At 42.8% G+C, this 21,267-nt stretch overlaps 3 protein-coding genes across 3 annotated transcripts; 2 read left to right on the top strand and 1 right to left on the bottom strand.

The window, feature by feature from the left end:
* The first annotated feature begins 1,916 nt into the window (after positions 1–1,916).
* On the top strand, positions 1,917–12,372 carry parp1 (poly (ADP-ribose) polymerase 1). Its single transcript, XM_072361788.1, has 23 exons — positions 1,917–2,144; positions 3,732–3,897; positions 4,227–4,342; positions 4,435–4,649; positions 6,394–6,484; positions 6,603–6,719; positions 6,961–7,137; positions 7,293–7,455; positions 7,571–7,711; positions 7,799–8,038; positions 8,140–8,205; positions 8,296–8,428; positions 8,581–8,776; positions 8,854–8,982; positions 9,234–9,317; positions 9,574–9,696; positions 9,800–9,928; positions 10,009–10,107; positions 10,264–10,416; positions 10,570–10,697; positions 10,794–10,855; positions 11,132–11,246; positions 11,692–12,372. Exons 1-23 carry the CDS (start codon positions 2,022–2,024, stop codon positions 11,771–11,773), a joined length of 3,048 nt encoding a protein of 1,015 aa, XP_072217889.1. The 5' UTR covers positions 1,917–2,021; the 3' UTR covers positions 11,774–12,372.
* Positions 4,726–6,209, bottom strand: adorb1a (adenosine receptor B1a). The gene is made up of 3 exons (XM_072362871.1): positions 6,069–6,209; positions 5,880–5,893; positions 4,726–5,800 (listed from the first exon to the last, which is right to left on the bottom strand). Exons 1-3 carry the CDS (start codon positions 6,207–6,209, stop codon positions 4,726–4,728), a joined length of 1,230 nt encoding a protein of 409 aa, XP_072218972.1.
* An 896-nt stretch (positions 12,373–13,268) lies between the features above and the next one.
* On the top strand, positions 13,269–21,163 carry lin9 (lin-9 DREAM MuvB core complex component). The gene is made up of 15 exons (XM_072361789.1): positions 13,269–13,317; positions 14,220–14,252; positions 14,711–14,802; positions 15,631–15,744; positions 16,719–16,849; positions 17,138–17,263; positions 17,441–17,598; positions 18,023–18,156; positions 18,305–18,433; positions 18,904–19,005; positions 19,097–19,177; positions 19,277–19,402; positions 19,531–19,713; positions 19,918–20,015; positions 20,148–21,163. The coding sequence occupies exons 1-15, from the start codon at positions 13,287–13,289 to the stop codon at positions 20,251–20,253; spliced, it is 1,644 nt and encodes a 547-aa protein (XP_072217890.1). The 5' UTR covers positions 13,269–13,286; the 3' UTR covers positions 20,254–21,163.
* Positions 21,164–21,267: the final 104 nt, after the last annotated feature.

Raw genomic sequence — 21,267 nt, 5'->3', positions numbered from 1 at the left:
TATTATAGACTTGATGCGAGTGGCATGATCATTTTAAAACCTTAATGTGTTCACCTTCAGTCAAGGCAGTTATGTTGTTACTATGTACATGATCAAAACTGTAAGAAAAAAGAGATGAATGAAAGTCGTCATCAGTGTATGCAATGTACCTGATCTTTTTATGACCTGACAACTACAAACAGGGTGTTTGTGATCAGGTAATCTCTTCTAAAAAACTTGGTATTCTGGGAGTTTGTGTCAACAAAATGGAAGACTGCACAGCTCATTTTACAGTAACTACGGACATTGTGTTTAATTTTTTTATACATATTTTTTACAGAAAATTATAATGGTGTGATTTCTGCTAAGAAGATAAATAAATAAAAGCTATGAAGCAGAGGTTTTTCTTTTTTTATTCAATTTAACATGATGCTTATATCAGAGTTATATTAACTCAGTCCAGGCAACATGCATAACAATGAAAAGAAAAGTGTCTGCAATATCAGTCTTCCAAGATAAAGTGAGGCCTTACGTTCATGTGATTTAAAAGTATTTAGGTGACAGGGATAGGTAACTGGACAGAATAAAATATGTGTCCAACGGAAGAGCACGTCCCCTGCCAGCAGTAACACAGAAGAGCAGTCACTTTTACTGACCAGCAACTGCAGATTTGTAACCAGGAGGTTAGATAAGGCGTAGGAGTTAGCATGTCCCTTCCTACACTGCAGCAGAATTAAGTAACAAAACCACAACAAAGAATTTTAGACATGTTTTAGGAAATGTTTGAAATAGGAACATAAATACACATAAAGCAATACAGGGTTACAATGAAAAAACTTTTCTTCTGGGAGAGGGTAGTGTTAGGTTTCAGCAACAATGACAACAACAACAAAAATCTATTTAAAAAAACATTCTCTGTTAAATTAAAATCTTTTAATGGAAGGATTGTCCTTCCTGTGAGACTGTGAGGTCGATTTATCTTCTCTCCATTAGTTATGGCTGCAGCTCGCGCGGGTATTCAGTGACGAGTTCCAGGTCGGTTCATTGATCTTCTATTCTGTAAGATGACTTACTCGGTGAACTTAAAAATATGTTTGTGTTTTGAAATGATCTTTACTGGCAGATTATAAAGAATAAACAAAATCATGGACAGATTTCCATATGGGAGTCAAGTGACCCCCGGTCTTAATGCAGAGATATAAAGTAAAATGGATGAAGCCGTTCTTAGCGGCCAGCCTTTGAGGTGAAAGGCAGAGTACACCCTAGACAGGAGGGTCAATGAGACGAACAACCATGCACACTCACTCCTACGGTCAATTCAGAATCACCAATTCACCTAACATGCAGTTTTTGGGTGGTGGGAGGAAACCTGAGAGAATCCACACGTGCTTGGGGAGAACATGCTTGGGTTCTCTCAGAATACGCTAGCTTCCTTCCACCTCGGCTGTGATCCTAGGAATCAGTGTGCAAGTGTATGGCTGTTAGTCTCATTTGTCTCTGTGCGACCCAGTGATGGCCTGAACTGTCCAGGGTGCACAGTGGCAGCTGGGATAGGCTCCATGACCCTGAACTGGATTAAGTGAATATAAAAAGTGGATGGATGGATAACAAACAAAATGGTGACAAAGAGACGAAAAATGACCAAATTGGGAAACTGAACGGCCCCAAATTAAATGCAAACTCCCATACACAAATGAAACATGTACCAATAGGACACACAAAACAATACTGACAAAGCTCAGTCAACAGCTTGTTGTCACACTGGTCCATTTCTGTGGAAAATATCAATTTGGAGATAACTTTAGAAAAAAACATCCAAGCTCAGTGATATTTCTTAGTTGGGGTTGCTTTTGTTGCCTTGCTGACGCTTGGAAACAGCGTCGGAGTGAGAGCTCTTCACTGCAGTTGCCTCTCTATGGGATGCCGTGTAAGCACGCGGGCTTCGCTAGACTCTCCCCCTGTAATTGTTGTGGCTCCTTGTCACCGGGAGAAAGTTGGCCTCGCTGTCACGTCGTTTTGTTTGCCTCAAATATCAAATAACTATGGCTGACTCCCAAGAGGACAAGCTGTACAGAGCAGAATACGCCAAAAGCGGCCGTGCGTCGTGCAAGAAATGCAAAGAAAACATCGCGAAAGACTCACTAAGGATGGCCATCATGGTGCAGGTAAGGCAGCGTCGTCTGGGGCACGTTATCCAAGGAATAAGCAAACTTATTGCCCCAGAATTTATGTTTGGAATGGTCTGTTGTGCACATATGAAAGAAACATTATGACTTCAGAATAAGGATTTTTTTTTTTTTAGATTAGTTTCAGTTTTGCGAAGTTAGGCCCTAGTTAGCATTTAAATGGCTGACATTGTCTGCTGACTCCAGCTCACAAAGAACCGCTGAAGATTTAGAAACGTTGCATCGCGCAGATTCGTGGAAATGAGCAGCGACTGTGGACGATGGGTGTTTGCTTGAAGTCTGAAACCACTGATATTATATCAGAAGGCAGGCGCCGGGGGACAAAAATCACAACAGTAGCTCTGTCGATCAGTGCAATCTGCTACACCGCGCGGAAGGGGGGGGGGGATTAATTATCTGAGAGTCTCAGACCTGCTTATGAGGCTGCCTCCTTATTCACGGCCCGTGGAGCAGCTCCAGGTTTGCGATCGCTTGACTTTTCCCTTTAAACTTCCCTGCCCTCAGCAGCAGTCAGCAGGTTTGCGCACTTTGCAGATTACACCCTTTTTATGAATGACCCCCCATCTCAGCTGCACCAGTGGAATAGCTGTGTTGTACACACAGTGAGTCTCAAATGCTTTTGATTGATTTTCGATTTAACAAAAAAAAAAGAAAAAATGGATGGAGCCACAAAATTTGAAGTTTTGCAATTTAAAAAAAAAAAAAAAAAATCATCATAATTGGCATTTTGCATGTTCAGTATTTGCAGATGGTCAAATGATGTTACCTCTACCAGTTTACTGTGTTGATTCTACAGTTTCTTGTTTCTTGTTGGCAGGACTTTGCTCGTGAACACTTTCTCAGAGTGCTCACCTTCCATTTTCAAATGCAAACGCACGAGCCTGAAATCTTCCGTGACCGGTTGTTATCCATCCGCCACTGTTTTTTGTGGAGTTACGGTTGAACAAAACTGGCAACCTGAGAGGAGAATCTCACTTTGTCACACAGTAAAATGTACCCGGCATACTTGTAAATATCTGCAAGTGTGTTCTGTTGTTTCTTTATAGTTTCTGTCGCTATTTCTATTGGTAGTAATGCGTTACTACCAAACGGTGCCCCTTTTAAAGAGAAAAACTTTTTTCATTTCACTTAACTTTAATGGCATTGAATGCCTCAGAAGTAAGATGATATTGTTAAAGACAGCCTATGTCGAATAAATCGGCCTCTGAGCGAAAAGAACAATGATGATTTTACCTTAGAATGAGCAGCTTATGTCCAAGCACCACAGGTCCTTCACCATGTTGCTTTAGAGACCAAACATAGAAAACTTTAACGTTTTTGTAGCCACTTTTGTGGGGATGTGTGAAGTCGGGGGATTTTAATTGCTTCCAGTATACGTGTCGCTGTACAGATATCGTCTCCGATGCTGGAAATTTAAGACATTTTGTGATGAGCAGAAAAAAGAATCAGTTCAACTTTCAGTGATATTGCAAAACAATTCCTTTCATGAACCCTTCAGCTTTGACCTCAGGTCTGCCGCTGGCTGCAGCTTCGCTGTAAACCTGCCGTGTGTTCTTTGTCCTCCAGTCACCCATGTTTGATGGGAAAGTCCCCCACTGGCACCACTTCTCCTGCTTCTGGCACCGAGCGTCGGCTGAAGCCACAGCTGACATCGCCGGGTTTTCTGATCTCCGCTGGGACGACCAGGAAAAGGTCAAAAAGGCCATTGAAAGTGGCGGAGCTACTGGGGCAGGTTAGTGCTCCACTTTGTGGGTTTGACTTGTTGGTCTCTGTAAGGTCTGTTCATGGAAACAGCAATTTAATTAGCTGCGCTTCTTATCGGGCTACTGGAGCCGTATAAGCAAACAAACTTAAGCAAACTCATTCAAAATCTAAGTAAAGACCATAATGGCGACTGGATAAACATAATCTTGTCAAACAAATGCAGAGTGGTTCAACACCGTCCTTCAGTACAGAGTAGAAGCAAGCGTGTTTGTTACAGTGAGTATTTTTCCACGTTTTGTTATTGAAGGATCGAGTTCAGTTTCACTTGAAAGGGAAAACTGGATTTCTGTCTCGCAGGAAAAGGCGACCAGAAGAGCGCTTCTAAAGCAGAGAAGACGCTGAATGACTTTGCGGTGGAATACGCCAAGTCAAACCGCAGCAAATGCAAAGGCTGCGAGCAGAAAATAGAGAAGGTTTGCAGCCACTCGTCTTGTTCAGATTTAACAGTCAAGTGTGGAAGCTCGGTCGATTACATTTTTTTTTTATCCTCTGGCCTCTCCCTCAGGATCAGATTCGTGTCTCCAAGAAAACTGTGGACAGCGAGAAGCCCCAGCTGGGTTTGATCGACCGCTGGTACCACACGGCGTGCTTCGTGAGCCGCAGGGAAGAACTGGTCTTCAAGCCTGAATACAGCGCCGCCCAGTTAAAGGGATTCAACGTGCTGCGGGCAGAAGACAAGGAGGAGCTTAAGAAGAGGCTCCCTGCTGTTAAGGCTGAAGGGTGAGACAAAGAAGCAGGTTTCCAAATGTATTTTTAGAAGAACTATTTAAAAGATTCAAGTTGCTCACGAAGCGGTTTAGTCGGATCTGCTGTTCGTTTCTGCACCGCTGTTGGACCTGTTTGTCGCCTCTCTGTCTCCGTTCGTCCTGCAGCACAAGAAAATTGCCTTAAATGTGTCCCTGAAAGCTGTCATGGTGTATGCATATAGGAAGGGGTTGACAGCGGAGTTTGCGTGAGACAGGATGATGGCGGTTAGCAGCAGCTCGAGCGGCACAGGGCAGCGTGGACAGAGCAGCAGGAAGCAGTTGATTATGTGCAGCGGGATCCAGCAGACTGTGAAGAGAAAAACAACGAGGAACAGAGACGTGGCCATCTTCATCTCCTTTCGCACGCTGGCCGCAGCCCTGCTTTGGCGCTCGGATGCGATGCGCCGCACCTGCTGCTTGACTGCGGCAAAGATCTTGGCGTAGATGAGAAACATGATGAGCAGGGGCGTGAGAACGCAGGCAAAGAAGTTGAAGTAGACCATGTAGGTCATGTCCACCACGGGGACAAAGAAACAGTAGCCGGAGTCAGGCGGCGTCTTGTGCCAGCCCATCAGGGGCACAAGCCCGATGAGGAACGCCAGCAGCCACGTGGCGAGGATCACCAGCAAAGCGTTTCGAGACGTCATCAGGACCTGGTAACGGAAAGGCATGAAGATGGCGATGTAGCGCTCCACAGCCACCGCCAGCAGGCTGAAGATGGAGCTCTGCGTGAACATGATCAAAACGCTGAGCATGAGCAGGCACAAGTAGAGGTTGTGGTGCGGTAAACCGACGTCAGTCAGGATGGCGCAGGGAATGGCAATGGCTCCGACACAGATGTCAGCAACCGCGAGTGAGACCAGGAAATAGTTGGTGACGGTGCGTAGTTTGCGGTTGAGACCCACTGCGCCGCAAACCAGTAGATTGCCCGCAGTGGAGAGAAAGGCGATGACGAGCTCGGCCGCCATGTAAGGCATGTTTGGGGAAATGGCCACCGTCGGAGGTGACGGCGAAGTTAGAAGGTTCAGCCGTTGCTGTAGGAAAGGGGAGGATGGGTGAAAGGAGTGGCTAGATGGTTGGAGAGTGTGATGGTTCAGCGATGCAGTGCTGTTCTCCATCGCTGTCCTAAAGAGAGAAGCAGGATTCAAGTGAAGCTGCATGATTCGGTGGCGATGGAATGCACTGCAGCGGTTAAACTACTCACCGGTCGGCAGCGATCTGTCAGTAAACGGATTTAAAAGTCACCAGCAGCCATCGTAACACAGAAAATCACACACTGCGGCTTGAGCAAATTTGGATTGGGACAATGTTTTATACATCAGCTGTGGTCTAATGAAGGAGGTTTGTCTTGTTTTATTGTTTGTTTTTCCCTCGACACGTAAATGGATCAGACCGGGTGATCCGGGGTGGTCATTAATGGTGTGTGTGGGCTCAGGGGGGTTGGATTTTTCTTGTCTGGGCAGAGTGGAAGGGTATCATCGGTGTCCTCAGGGACTGTAAAGGCATGTGCCAACTTGTGTTTGTGCATGTCCATTTCCTGAAAGGGCCCCGTTGGATTTCTTTAATGAATAAAGGTGTCAGAATCGAGCTTGTTTGTCCCTCATCACCCGGTGACCCTTTGAGCCTCATGTAGGAAATTATTGTGAAGGTTTTCTTCTTGTTTGTCCTTGCTGAAGTCCAAATAAAAAGTTTGTAACTAAACTTTTCCGCTCTTGCAGAAAACGCAAAGCCGACGAGGTGGATGGAATATCTAAGAAGCAGAAGAAAGAGGAAGAGGATGAGAAGAAAAAGCTTGAGGAGCAGTTGAAGGTAGATTTATTCCCTTAAGCTCACGTTTTTGGAGGAAACCTGTGCGATGTTAAGCAGCCATGATCTTAATCTGTTTTACTGGTCTGTTTTTGTGTGTTGTGACCGAATGCATCCATAGAACCAGAGCCAGCTGATTTGGGGACTCAAGGACAAGCTGAAGAAATATTGTTCAACCAACGACATGAAGGAGCTGCTGATTGCAAATGGCCAGGAGGTTCCCTCCGGAGAGTCCAATGTATGACCACCTCAGCTTCTCTTCTGTGACTGTAAACGCGCTCGTTCTGTTGCCTGAATGTGATTCAAACACCTTAAAGACGACTCTTCAAGTCACTGCGGTGACAGTTTTATGTTAGCTCTGTGATAATAAGCTGAATTAAACGAGCGTTTCACATTGTATGCTGTTGTATGTTTCCCACTTCATCCAGATGACTGAGTGTTCCAGTTTTCCTGTTTGTCTAAATGTCGTTTAAACACAGGTGGTCGACAGCCTGGCCGACGGCATGGCCTTTGGTGCTCTTGAGGCCTGCAAGGAGTGCAGTGGGCAGCTGGTGTTTAAGGGCGATGCTTATTACTGCAAAGGTGATATTTCAGCCTGGACAAAGTGTGTGTTCAAAACCACAACACCGGCACGCAAAGACTGGGTCACCCCTAAGGTGGGTCACTTCGTTTCAGTAACCCTTATTGGATCCTTTTAGGGGGCTCTTGCACATATCACAAGCTGCTTGGTGTGTAACCAGTTCTAGGGGCTGTGATTTTTCATTAAATTAGTCCACTTCTGTCGAAATCTCACCCCAAAAATTAATTTCAGGAATTCCACGAAGTACCTTTTCTGAAAAAATTCAAGTTCAAGCGGCAGGACAGGGTTTACCCCAAGGAGGCTCCCCCCCAAACCCTTAAAGCGGTCAAAGCCGAGTCCCTGGCAAGTGCATCCGGCTCCCCGACTGAGCGACTGCCAGAGACTGCACCTCCAGGTGAGATAAGCCTGAAGGCCTATTCTGATAATTCCGATTTGATTCATTCTTACACGTATCCAAGTAAAATATCTTTGTAAAAAAAGTGCACTGTTCCACCGTTTCTGTCCTTCAGACAAACCTCTGACTGGTATGAAACTGCTGGCTGTTGGCAAGTTGACCAAGAACAAAGATGATCTCAAGGCTGCTGTGGAGGAGCTGGGCGGAAAGATAACCGGCACAGCCAACAAGGCCTCTCTCTGCCTCAGCACTAAGAGTGAGGAACAGTTTGAATAAGCCACAATTCAAATGGGGGGCCAATCGGGGACATTTTCGAACACATTCTTTGTCCTCATCTTTTCAGAGGAGGTGGAGAAGTTGAGTAAGAAGATGGAGGAAGTAAGGGACGCTGGCGTGCGTGTGGTCTCTGAGGATTTCCTCACGGACATCAAGTCGTCGGGCAAAGCTCTTCAAGAACTGGTCTCTCTGCACGCCATCTCACCCTGGGGTGCGGAAGTCAAAGTCGAACCTCAGGCTCCATCCGCGGCCCCCAAGTCTGGAGCGCTGCCTGCCAAGAGCACCGGGAAAGTGAAGGAAGAGGAAGGTAAGGGACACATGTTACGCTGATCGTTGGTTACAGATAGTTATTTTGATACTGTGTTGCAATCAGATCAAAAGAGGACACTCATTGACAAACCATTACAGGTGGGAGCAAATCCAAGAAGATGAAACTCACAGTCAAAGGTGGAGCTGCTGTGGACCCAGACTCAGGTAGCCATCCCCTTCCTAAGACTGAAAGCATGACTCGTCTCCCTTCAAACTCCCCCCCTGACTTGGATCGATGCTCTCTTATTTCTGCAGGCCTGGAGAACAGTGCCCATGTCCTGGAGCAGAGTGGGAAGATGTACAGTGCCACTCTGGGTCTTGTGGATATTGTGAGAGGAACAAACTCGTACTATAAACTGCAGCTGCTGGAGGACGATGTGCAGAAACGGTGATCTCTTTTCTTATTTTTCCCCAGCAGATAATGAACGTCTTTACAGGGGTGCATGAATTAGCCGAATGCAGTGCGTTTGAGCCACTCGTTTAGATTTGTACGTTATTTGTATTCATAGACTAACTCGTGTATCTTTCATGCACTTGTAGGTATTGGGTGTTCAGGTCATGGGGAAGAGTGGGCACCACCATTGGAGGCAACAAGTTGGATAAATTCCATGACAAGAACTCGGCGCTGGATAATTTCCTGAGCGTTTACAAGGACAAGACGGGAAATGAGTGGAACTCCTCTAACTTCACTAAATATCCAAATAAGTTCTACCCATTAGAGATTGACTATGGACAGGTAAAGAAATTAAAAAGAAAAGAAAGAAAAGGGAAAGTACACATCCCACACTGTGTCATGTGTTATTTTGTTGGTAGGACGAGGAGGCAGTGAGGCAGCTGACGGCATCTGCTGGCACCAAGTCCAAGCTGGCCAAACCTGTCCAGGAGCTGATCAAGATGATCTTTGATGTAGAGAGCATGAAGAAGGCCATGGTGGAGTTTGAGGTAAGGCATCTTTTCATTGCTGCGACAGGTGTTTTAGTCTAGTTCCTCTTTGTGGTTTTACCTTTTTCTGAGCAAAAGCAAAGTTTTCGTGTCACATCTGCGTCAGTTTTTGGGGGATTTAGCGTAATTAAAAAAAGAAATTATTAGAAAAAAAATCACATAAGCTTTGGCTAGCTGTATTACAATTTCCTTTTTGAATGACTTTAGAAATAATAAGATTAATTTAGCGAGAATGATCTTTTCTCCTCCAGATTGACCTCCAGAAGATGCCTCTCGGTAAGCTGAGTAAGAGACAAATCCAGAGTGCCTACGCTCTCCTCACCGAAGTTCAGCAGGTGGGCCGCTGTCAGTGTTTCTCTCTCTGTTGGGATTCCTCCTTGTTGTAGAATTCTGTGATGCCTTAAAACTGACATAATAAAACATTTCCAACAAGCTGCGATCTCTGCTGCAGACAGTGTAGACTTAGTGTGATGACTCCATCTCTAAATTACACCCACCTATTTTCCCCCCCTCTTGTGTTCTTTATGGTTGGATCAGATTTCTCCCCTGATCGTATGCTTTTTTTATAATGCTACTCATGTTTGATTCTAGGCCGTGTCAGATTGCGTGCCTGAAAGTCGGATACTGGATCTCTCCAATCACTTCTACACCCTGATACCTCATGACTTCGGCATGAAGAAACCTCCGCTCCTCAGCAGTCTGGATTACATTCAAGTAAGCCCTTAGTTATTTTCTTACCGTGCAGCGTCCTTTTTTTTTTTTTTTAAACCTCTTCAAAATATCGAGATCTAAATGCGTCACATACGTCGCCGTCTAGGCTAAAGTTCAGATGTTGGACAACCTGTTGGACATCGAAGTGGCGTACAGTTTGCTGAGAGGAGGAGCGCAGGACAACGAGAACGATCCCATCGACATCAACTATGAGAAACTCAAAACCAGGATTGAGGTAAGGTGTCCATCTTCTGTAACAAATGTTGTGGATATCTAACATATGGATGTCTAAAAGGTGTGTTTGTTATTTGGCAGGTTGTTGACAAGAGCTCGCAGGAGGCTGAGATCATTCAGCAGTACGTTAAGAACACCCACGCTGCTACACACAACACGTACACACTGGAAGTGCAAGAGGTGAGGCGTCATTTAGAACGGCTGCTTTAAACACCCGCTGCTTTTTATTCTGTTTTTCTGGTTCTTTCTGGTTGTGCTCCTTCTATTCAGCCCACTTTGGATAAATCTTTATTTAGAGAGACTCATTCCTCACTGCACTTTTTCTCTGACATTTAGATCTTCAAAATTGTCCGAGAGGGAGAGCATCAGCGGTACCGTCCCTTCGAGGAGCTTCACAATCGTCAGTTATTGTGGCACGGCTCTCGCGCCACCAACTACGCTGGTATTCTGTCTCAGGGTCTTCGTATTGCACCTCCAGAGGCCCCAGTGGTGAGTGTTGTTCACCGCCTGGTTAAGTTTGAGCTATTTGTAGCATGTAACAGTGGAATTAACCTTCACTAGTTTAACAAACACCCATACAGGAGTGTTTTTAATTGTCTTTATCCTGCATTTGCTGATTTCTTTCTTTCTATCTATCTTTAGACTGGTTACATGTTCGGCAAAGGTGTGTACTTTGCCGATATGGTGTCCAAGAGTGCCAACTATTGTCACACCTCCCAGTCGGACCCGGTGGGCTTGATACTGCTGGCAGAGGTTGCCCTTGGCAACATGTGAGTGGTTATTTTTTTTTCAAAATGGACATAAACCTTCAGAATGTTGTTTGGATTGTGTAAATGAATGTATCATAATTTGTGTTTTGAATGCAGGCATGAACTAAAAAAGGCTTCTCACGTTACAAAATTACCAAAGGGCAAGCACAGCGTTAAAGGTGAGGAACTGAATCGCTCTCACCGGTTTTGTTGGGATCATTTTTATAAGATTTTGATGGAAACCGTTTTAAATGTGAACCTTGTGTTAAAAGTTGAATATTTCAGTAGTTCTGTCTGTGCTGCATGAATATTTAAGTTCCTACTTTCTTTGATTAACATAATGCATATAGATGATGATCTAAACACATTATTATTGTGGCAGCTATATGGAGCCCAGTTGCCTGTTTCATTTGTGGTATTTCACCGGTCTTTTGTTTTGTTTTTTTCCTTGCTAGGTTTGGGTAGAACCGCCCCTGATCCAGGGGCTACCGTCACTCTGAACGGGGTGCAAGTGCCTCTGGGAAAAGGAACCCACACCAACATCGATGACACAAGTCTACTGTACAACGAGTATCCTTTATTATTTCTCCCCTCATTTATGTATATGCTTATAATGTTATGCTTAACGTTTTTTAACGCTTGGCTACATTGATCGACTTATTATACTGCTCTTCTTGATTTCACAATTAGATTATTGACACCGAAAGACTCTGCCGAGCCTATTTGGTCCCAAGTGAAATGCTGTTTTTTAACTTTCTGATTTGCATCATGTATCACTGGTGCATGGATTAAACGAATTATTTGGACATCCTTTGGATGATTTAATCCAAAGGTGCCTTTGAAATGCTCATTTAGGCTGGTGTTAGCGAATTACATCACTGTGTGATGTTTAGTGGTGATTTATAACCAGATCACTTACTACTGGACCGTTGGTATTAGCAAATCTCTAATTGGATCACATATTTTCCCTGCATTGGTCATACTGTGTGTTTTCCTTAACTGCTGCTCCCCCCAGATACATCGTGTATGATGTAGCACAGATAAACATGAAATATCTCTTGAAGATCAAGTTTAACTACCAAACATCCCTGTGGTGAAAACGGCTGCATCCGAGCCCTGTACAGAAGACAGAAGAAGACCGTTGTTGCCTCCAAATGGCCGCGCTTCATTCTCTGCAACGAAAGATGTGAACAGGGGTGATGCTATACTGCGCTTTACAGCGGTCATTTGAAATTGTTTCGTCACTTTACTGCATTTTCATCAGGTTCCCTGGCAGACAGACTTTGTTAGTGAAATACGATTCTTCATCATTCTTTAATAAACCTGTAGTTGATAGGACATAGTACTACAAGTTTAGGAGTCTTGAGTTGTGAGCAACCAGCCTGCAGACATACACATACCACTGTTTATATCTTATTAGGGTCCTCCGTGAAATAGCCACTAAGATGCACGTTTTTTTTTTTGTTTGTTTTTTTTTAGACTGATAGGTATGAAGATACTGTACAAGGTTTGACATGTATATATTTGTTTTGTTTTTTTCTGTCTCGAGCCGTCTTCTTCCTCACTGAAGTTTTGGGGAAAAATGTTTGCAAAGTGTTCTTTCAAGAAAAAAAGGACCTGCCATGCTATGCCATCTTTTTCTTAGTCTTTTTTTCTTGAGTACCTCAAACACAATAAAACAAGGGGCATCCTGAAATATTTGTGTCGTTTTGATTTCTTGCTCTACGTGTCGGGTTTACTTTAAAGGTTTTGCAGGTTTGCATAACAAGCTTTCCAAACTATGTATCTAACTATTGGCTTTTTATTCTTTCACCTTGTTAGGAAGAACTAAGATTCTCATAAGTGGTCCAGGGCTCTGCTTGGGACCTAAATTGGAACTTTTGAGTTGTGTAGTTATTATAAACTCTCTGGCTGTGTTAACACAACAGGACTATTCTTTTTTTTAATTCACATTTATATTATGTACTAGGTGGGTGCCAAGCAGGATGCCTGAGTTAAAATGAATGGAAAATACTTGAATAAAGCATAGTATTTCTTGCATAAAAAACAATGAAGTGGCTTGAATATGGGACAAATTTAGGTGCAATGGACCACCTTAGACCCATCACATTTTGTGACCTGAGAAGGGTTGTCAGCAACTACAAATATCTTAAAATATCAAAATGCGTTTATTTTTATTGCTGTTTCCAGATTTGTCAATCAAGACCAGACACTGGCAGAAATATTGTTTGACAAAACATTTGTTATAATAGCTGACATGATCCTTTGCAAAGTCTGATTATTATACAACAATTGAAACGTGTAAAATAGTATTAAAAGTTTTGAACCAAGAATAAATTGGGTCAGAAATTGAATGGGTCATAAATTGCGTTACACCTGTAACAGGGCGGTTGCTGAATGATGAATGCGGTTTTTGACACCAAACACTTTTTCCAAGCACTTCCTGACACATTTACCATGAAAAAGCTCAATATATATAACAGATACGTCTCAGCGATCATTGGTTTGGTAATTTATAGAGAGTTTATTTCTCAAATCGCCCTCCAGACAGATTTCCGACCCAGAATGCATTTTGACAAGGTCTTTGAAAAGCGGCGCGGCTAATTCAAGATGGCGGAGATGGACCAGCTGTTAGACGAGAGTGAGTAACAACACAAATTCAATGAGTTTTACTGTCTAAACCAGCAGCGGTCCTCTAGTAATAACATGAACAACGAGTGAAAAACCGAGACCACTGTTCATGTTATCGATATTGTACATCTTCGGTTGACTCCTTAAAGCCATTTTTAGACGCAAAGAGACACCGGTTTGCCCAAGTCAGCTAACGCTTGTTAGCAGGAGAGGCTAACCATAGCTAATGATGGAGTTGAACAAGTTACTTTAGCTCAACTGGGTAAACAAATGCCGTTAGCTTAGCTATGAGCTAACGTCTGCTAACCTCCGGTCGTGTGCAACAATAACAAAAGGACTGGCGCCCAACGTTGCTAGCTACTAGGTGTTTCTCAGTTTATTTGTGCATAGTTTATTTTTGACACTTCTTAGGTTTAAGGTTTGTAAGCGCTGGTTATTGTTACATGGTTACGCTTTGTGTATGGTTTTGACAAGACAAGCTGGTGAAGGGGAAACCATCAAAGTTAGTTGACAGTTAACACCTGAAATTGTCGATCGGAGCTTAACTAACTGAAGTAGATATAATATTTTGGTTGTAACGTATTGAAACGTTAGCCGGTTTAGCGCGTGTCTTTCGTATTATATGTCAGGCTTGTGTTACACCCGAGCTTGACAGCTCAAACTTGGGGTAAAGGCCTCGTCGACTTGGTTAGCTTTCTCCAACCTGTCTGGCTGCTGTCACTGTTAAAAGGACCGTTCATCGTGTCCTTTGATAGCTGAAATAAACGCAGAATTTCAGTTAATTTTGACTGTTACGTTTACTGTTGCAGTGAAATGCTTTTTAATGAATTTTTTTGCATCTTGTTTTTTTTTTATCTTTTGCCATTAATTCCATATCGTATATTGATGCAGTCAATTTGTCCTCTTCCTTAGGCTCCTCAGCCGAGGCACTCGTCAGTCTTAAAGGTATGTGGGCAATTTCTTTTTTTTCTTTTTTTTTTTACTTTTCGCAAACACAAGAAGTGTGTACTGTAAACTTGACTTGAATTAATTTTATGCTTGATCATACTTTGTTACTGTCAATTCGTCTGATTTTTCACCCTGTCTCCATGTGTGTTGGATCACATGTGCTACTGGTTTATGGTTTAAAAGTAGCCAGCACTCTTAAGTCCTTCACAGGATTAAATATGTGTGTATTACACCTGTAATGACAGCTTACTGCTGCATTGTCTGAAGATTTGTGTAATATGTAGTTACAAAGGAACAAAAATGTCTTGTATTATGCCTGTATTAAAAGATATTTTATTTTTCGTGATACTTAGACTTAGTGGGAAAGTGATGTACATTTTCTGTGAGTTGACACATTGGTTCTTGTATCTTCTGTGCTGACATGATTTTGTACAAATCCTTTGGTTATCTTATAGAGGGCAGTTTGTCCAACACTCTGAATGAAAAGAACAGCTTCCCAAGAGCTCACAACACCAGGGGACGGCATTCCTCTGTCACAATGGACACGGTAAGAAGCACGACGATTGTCAGATTACAAGTTTGTGGTGAGGATGCAATAGAAGATCTTCTGTTTATATTTTCAATATGTAGCTTAAACATGAGAAAATAATTTAGTTACGTAAGCAACGTAAGCACTAAAATGTAAATGTAGGGGGAAAATTGCAATTCTAGCTTCAGAAAGTAGTGTCAATGCATTTGGCAGACGCTTTTATCCTTAGCAACTTACAGGTAGGGTAAGGGGGTCTTGTCTTAGGACCCCTACTGGAGGTAGTACCTTTCATGCAGGGGATTTGAACCCAGGTCACCTACATGCAAGGTGGCAATCTTACCTCTTTAAAAGCTATTGTCTTTAGGATGGGGGAAAAAATAAAGTTGACATCCTCTTGCATGGGATTTATATTTATGTACACATTTGAAGATGTGGAGTCAGCAAATCAGAACAAATGAAAGGATTTGATTTGGATGGGGGTTTTTTGAGATCCACTATCTCATTAGTTCTGATGTATGGTTTTGTTGGTGTGATCCAATAGCTTAACTATTTGATGTTTCTGATTTCTACACTGCACAAATGCAACGCATATGTGCCTGTTTATAGTGCATTATAAAGCTTTTCACAGTAGCTATTTTGGTATGTTATACTGAAATGTAACAGTAGAAACAAGCATGGCCACATTCCATCAGTTGAGCTCCTGCCAGGTTTCCCTGTATTGTGTATTTTATTCATAAAGGCTGGGAAAACCCTCCGGTTTTGGAAAGCTGTTTTATAATATTTTGGTTATACATCTCTGTGGTTTGAATGGGTTGAAGCTAAGAAGCCCTACATTTGTTCCTTCAGCCCACACGGAGCTCAAAGAGGAGCCGTTTGTTTCGGGATGAAGATGAGCCACCCCAGCAGCGTCTGTCTTCCAGATCCCCTCGGAGGAGCCAGAGGGTCACCACTACACCACAGGTGAAAACTGCAAGCCATGAAACTGTTACATGGGGAACATAGGGTGGGGATATGTGCTTCCTTCTCATATTGCTTTTGAGAATGATGTGGAAATTGCAGAGAGATGAACGCTACATCATTTTCTAGGGGCTTCTTTTTTGGTCCAATAAGTCATCTCTGATTACACCACAGCTGTTTAGGGTGTGTCTTTTTTTTTTAAGGAAGCGTTCAGCAGTGGTGATAAAACTTGTTCAGCAGCTTTATATCTCATTATCTTTACACCAGAGGAAATGTTTTACTTTGTGTGTTTTATTCCCGGATATTGACGAGAGCCATTAATTAACTCCAGGTCTTATATTGGCCATTTGTTGCGTTCCTCATTCCCTATTCTGTCGTTCTTCAGAACCACTGTTGCCACTGTTTTTTTCAAGGGAAAAGATAAGGTGTTCTATACCTTTGCTATGTCTGCTTAATGCTGAACAATCCTCCTTGTTTATCCAACTAACTATAGCCATGTTATGATGTTGACATGTTGGTTAGTGACTACAGCAGCTGGTCAGCGGTTTGCTTAGAGGCAACAGGGCAAATTGTTTAATTTGCGTGGGCAGAAGAAATGCCGGCTTCAAAATGCATCAAAACATAGTTTATTTGGGAAAACCTAAAGGCTGCTAAATGGTTAGATATAAGTTACCGTTTTGGAATGGAATAACTCTACAATTATAGCTTAGAGCTAATTATAACTATTAGAGCTTATTTCAGAAAAGCTCTTCAAAGCCAATGAGTTACTTTTGAAAAGCCTTTTAACCTCCTCAGTTATATAATGATTTTATAGCTTGCCCACTGAAGATGTCGGTGATAACTTGTGGACATTGGCATCTTTACAGTTGCCCTGTCGAGTGAAATACATCAGAATGACCATATACCCTGTTGAAAAGGGGTTTTTATTTACTGTTTTTAGAATATAAATATGTGGAATTGCTGTTGTGTCTTTGCAGAAGTTTTCCAATGTCGTGACACCAGATAAGAAGGCGTCGCAGAAAATTGGACTGAGGTTAAGAAATCTCCTTAAGCTACCCAAAGCTCACAAATGGTGCATCTATGAATGGTTCTATTCCAACATTGACAGGTAAAGTTTCACTTTCACCACCATAAACAAATCGGTCACAAATAAAGTGACCTTTGCTTAAGAGGTCTGAGTTCTGCTTCTCTCTGTTTTGGGTGTAATTACTGCCACGTACTTAACTTGACTTAGAATTTACACACATACCCAATCCCTCAGTTAACCGTCTCTTTATTATTTTAAGGGTCACCTTATTAATATTCCATTTATCTGGATGTTCAGGTTCAATGAGCTTATTTGCTAAAAATGGATTTGATTAAATTTTTCAATTTTGTCTTCTTTATCTTCTTCCAGGCCTCTTTTTGAGGGTGACAATGAATTCTGCCTGTGCCTCAAGGAGTCTTTCCCCAACCTGAAAACTAGAAAACTGACGAGAGTTGAGTGGGGAACCATCAGGAGACTCATGGGGAAACCGCGACGGTATATAATATGATCTTTAAACTTAATTTGTAAATATTTATTCGTCGGCGAATTTTTTTTTCTCCTTGGTTTGAATTTGATTTCATTCATTTGTGGTTATTATTTAGTTTTAGTTCCAGTTTTCCTTGGAAACTTTGACGTGTAGGAACCAGAAAAACCATCTGTTATCCCACCCAGGTGCTCATCGGCATTCTTTGCTGAAGAGCGAACGGCGCTGAGACTGAAGCGAATGAAAATGCGTCTGCTGCAGCAGAGAAAACTGTCTGACGTTTCGAACTGCAAAGACCTTCCTGATGAAATCCCTTTGCCTCTCATCATAGGAACCAAAGTCACTGGTACGATCTCTGAGATGAACATCCGTCATTCTCAGCAGACCTAGCGAGGAGGTTGTTACCGTTGCAGACAAAGTCGTTTTTCTTTTGAGTCTTTACCTGCTGTTGTTTTTACCCCGTAACCCAAAATAAGGGTCAAATTGTCTTAGCTTTGTAGTGAGGAAAGATGGTATCTGTAACCACGGCGACTGCTGCCATGTTTTGATGTACCACAGAAGTCTATATGCATAGAAATGCCTTTCTATTTTCTGATTTGCTCAAAGTTTTAAAAACATATTTATAGAACTTCTGAACTATGCAATGAGGATTAGATGCACAGTTGGCTTCTTTTTTTTTTTTTTTTCTTTTTTCTCAGTCCTATTTTTAAAAATCGTTAAAGTTGAATGCAGAAAAGGGAAGGATCGCGTCTCTTCTTTTTGTCCAACAGCTCGACTCCGAGGTGTCCACGATGGGCTGTTTACAGGGCAGATTGATGCAGTTGACACCAGCGCCGCCACTTATCGTGTCACCTTTGACCGCAGTGGCCTGGGAACTCACACTGTGCCTGATTATGAAGTCTTGGTATGTCCACTGTTAACTTGCTCTGATGCTGTTGTATCTCACATGTCTGCGTGATTCAGCTGCTTTGGCAAATAGAACGTCGGCGGAAGTGCCAAATGGATTTCAGGTCACTTTCTTAAATCTCTAATTTAAATCTCTAATTTTCCAGAGCAATGAACCGAATGAGACCATGCCCATCTCAGCATTCGCTCAGAAGCATCGGTCAACGCGCTACATACAGAACCTCATGACTCCAACTAGAGCGCCCTACCCAGCTGCTACCACTCCTGTCCACATGGTACTATAAACCTCCATCTAATGATAGATGCAAGAGCTGTCCTGTCATATCTGCCCCTGTACAAACAGCTGTAAATGATTTTCTTAGGTTTATTTCTCCTTTGACTACAAGGAGGTTAAAGGCTCTCAGGGCAGCCATTTATGCAAAAATGCTTTTATTCAACATGATATTTTAGTACACTGGTCAAATGGACTCTTTATGTAAGCGTAAAAACAATTTTCATACATGGCAGTCACTACTGGGATCACAGCAAAGATATTTTCTTTAAGTTTGTGTTTTAGAATATGTACAGGTTGTGATGATTTGAACAGCTGGACCTTGAATGTCTCATCTTTGCAATTGTGCCTAAAAGCAACATTTCTGTGCTGAAAATAATGCATAAAACTAAATGGGGGGGGGGGGGGACACTTGAAGACAAGTCCATATGTTCTGGATTGCTTATGATCGGCCCTTCTTCTTTCTAACAACAGGACAACGACCCTCTTATGAACCAATCGCCGTGGAGGAACAAACTGCCCGGCTCCGAGGGAGAAACACTGGGAGGATTTCCTGTTAAATTCCTGGTTCAAGTTGTAAGTTATTCCCGTTAACTGGGATGCTGAAAGATTCCCTGCTAAAACTAAACAGTTGTTCCAACAAATGTTTTTTTTTTTCTACTTCTAGACGAGGTTGTCAAAAATCCTCATGATCAAAAAAGAGCACATCAAGCACTTGAAGGAAATGAACACGGAGGCTGAGAAACTGGTACAGTCGTGGTTAAAAGTTAATCAAAGCTCAGTGAATTATTCAGAGATGCATGTGTTCAGCCTAACGTAATTACATTCGTGTGTTTCTTGTGTTCAGAAGTCGTACTCGATGCCCATCGACTTAGACTTCCAGAAGCGGTACGCCACCATCGTGCTTGAACTGGAGCAGCTCAATAAAGATCTGAACAAGGTGCTTCACGAAGTTCAGCAGTTCTGCTGTGAAGTAAGTCCAAGGATGCTCTTATTTTCTTACTGCCTTTTTCAGTTTTGACCAGGTGAGAGGGAAAAAACCCCCCAAAGCAACAGTAGTTTGCGCCTTGTTGTGTCGATCACACGTGCTCGTCTGTCCAGCTTGCTCCGGATCAGGGCATGGTTCCAGCCGACCATCCCACAGAGCTGCGGCGGCGCTGTGAGGAAGAGGCCCAGCAGATGGTGCAGCTGACTAACTCCCAGAGGGACGGACAGCAGAGTGTGACGAATTCCAGCCTCACGCACCTCATCTCGCGCCTTACGGCCCTGCTCCTACAGATAAAGGTAGAGGATAAATGAAACATGGTGCTTGTTTTGCAGACCTGTGGCAGTTTATTTAAAAAAAAATTAAAAAGGAAATACACAATCAATACCGTTTTAGGCAGAAAATTTAGAGTCTGGCAGCAATAATGTGTCCTTTAGAACCTTTTTTAGTTGTATTTATTATTTGATTACCTCTCATATGTCAAATCTTGTGATTTGTTTCAGTGTCTGGCAGATGGTGGAGATCTGAATTCATTTGAATTTAAATCTCTAACAGACTCCCTTAATGACATCAAAGCATCGATTGATCCCTCCAACCTCAGGTAAATCATCATTTCCATCGACTCTTTGCAGTTACGCTACAGCTGAACCGAAGGACAAGAGCGTGACTTTTCTATCTTTAATCCACCTAAAAGCATTCACCGTGGCCCCTTCTCTCTTTCCCGTGTTTCCAGTTGCTTTCAGAATAACGTTGAGATCCACGTGGCACACATCCAGAGTGGTCTGAGTCAGCTGGGCAATCTGCACGCCTTTGCTGCCAATAACACCAACGCAGTGTGAGCACCTGCAGCGCCCCTCCCCTCCACGCGCAGGTGCACACGCACACACACACGCACTCACAGAGGCGTGGAACATTACCGGTGTCTTTTGAAACGCCACCTTCACCCGAACTGTCCGAGGCCACCAAAACGATGTTCATGCCCACGCTGTGGATCGCCTCCGCCCAGATTCCTGAGGTTCGGATCTGAAGTGAGGAATTTTAGCCACGCGTTTTATAGTCAGAAAAATGTTTGCGCAAACCCACCGAACATAAACCCCCAAAGTCTTTCGCCATTGCCACAGTCCACATCTCAAAACTCTCAATTAGTTATTTATTGGTTTCACGTGCCAAACATCGATTCTAACAGTTTTTATAGTCCATATTTATTTATTTTTTTGCGTAGGTGTGTATGGTTATGGAAGAAGAATTTAGTTTTCTCTAACTCCCCCCCCCCCCCCCCCCCCCCCCCTGTAAGTGTTATGTTCTGTTGCTCCACTGATGGTAAGAACAGGGGACGCTGAAGAATGTTTTATAAAATTGTTTATTGTAGATAATTGTACAATACCTCTGATTATTAGGAATATTGTTAACCTTTCCGTGTACTCGGAAGTGGCTTTTGTAATTTTCTGTGCACTGAAAAGAGATTTTGGTATTTTTATAAAGGAGAACTCTGGAGTTGTGATGCCTTTTACTCCCCTACGATCTTAGCATTTCCACATTTGGCATGGCTGTTGCTGCACCCCCCCCTCCCCCCTCCTCCTCACACAAAGCCTGCATCACTGGTGCGGTCCTGAAATACTCAAGTCGTCGGTTCTTTCCTAGAGAATCTCCTTTTTCAGTTTTGTAAAGTTGTATATGAGAGTGCCTCAGGGCGGTTGTATATAAATGTTTCCCTCCTTTTTTTATATTAAACATAATATTACAACACGGTTTTTGGTCATCCATTTTTGTTCGGTTCAGATGATGCCAATAAACAGTTTGCTTTGTTCTTTCAGACAATCAGTGATTTTTATTACTATTTTACAATAAATACA

Source organism: Leuresthes tenuis, unplaced genomic scaffold, assembly GCF_036924035.1.
Source record: "Leuresthes tenuis unplaced genomic scaffold, fLeuTen1.0.hap1 SCAF_13, whole genome shotgun sequence".
Classification (NCBI taxonomy): domain Eukaryota; kingdom Metazoa; phylum Chordata; class Actinopteri; order Atheriniformes; family Atherinopsidae; genus Leuresthes; species Leuresthes tenuis.
Note: the sequence above shows the minus strand (reverse complement) of the source record. Positions and strands in the feature narration are given on the sequence as shown.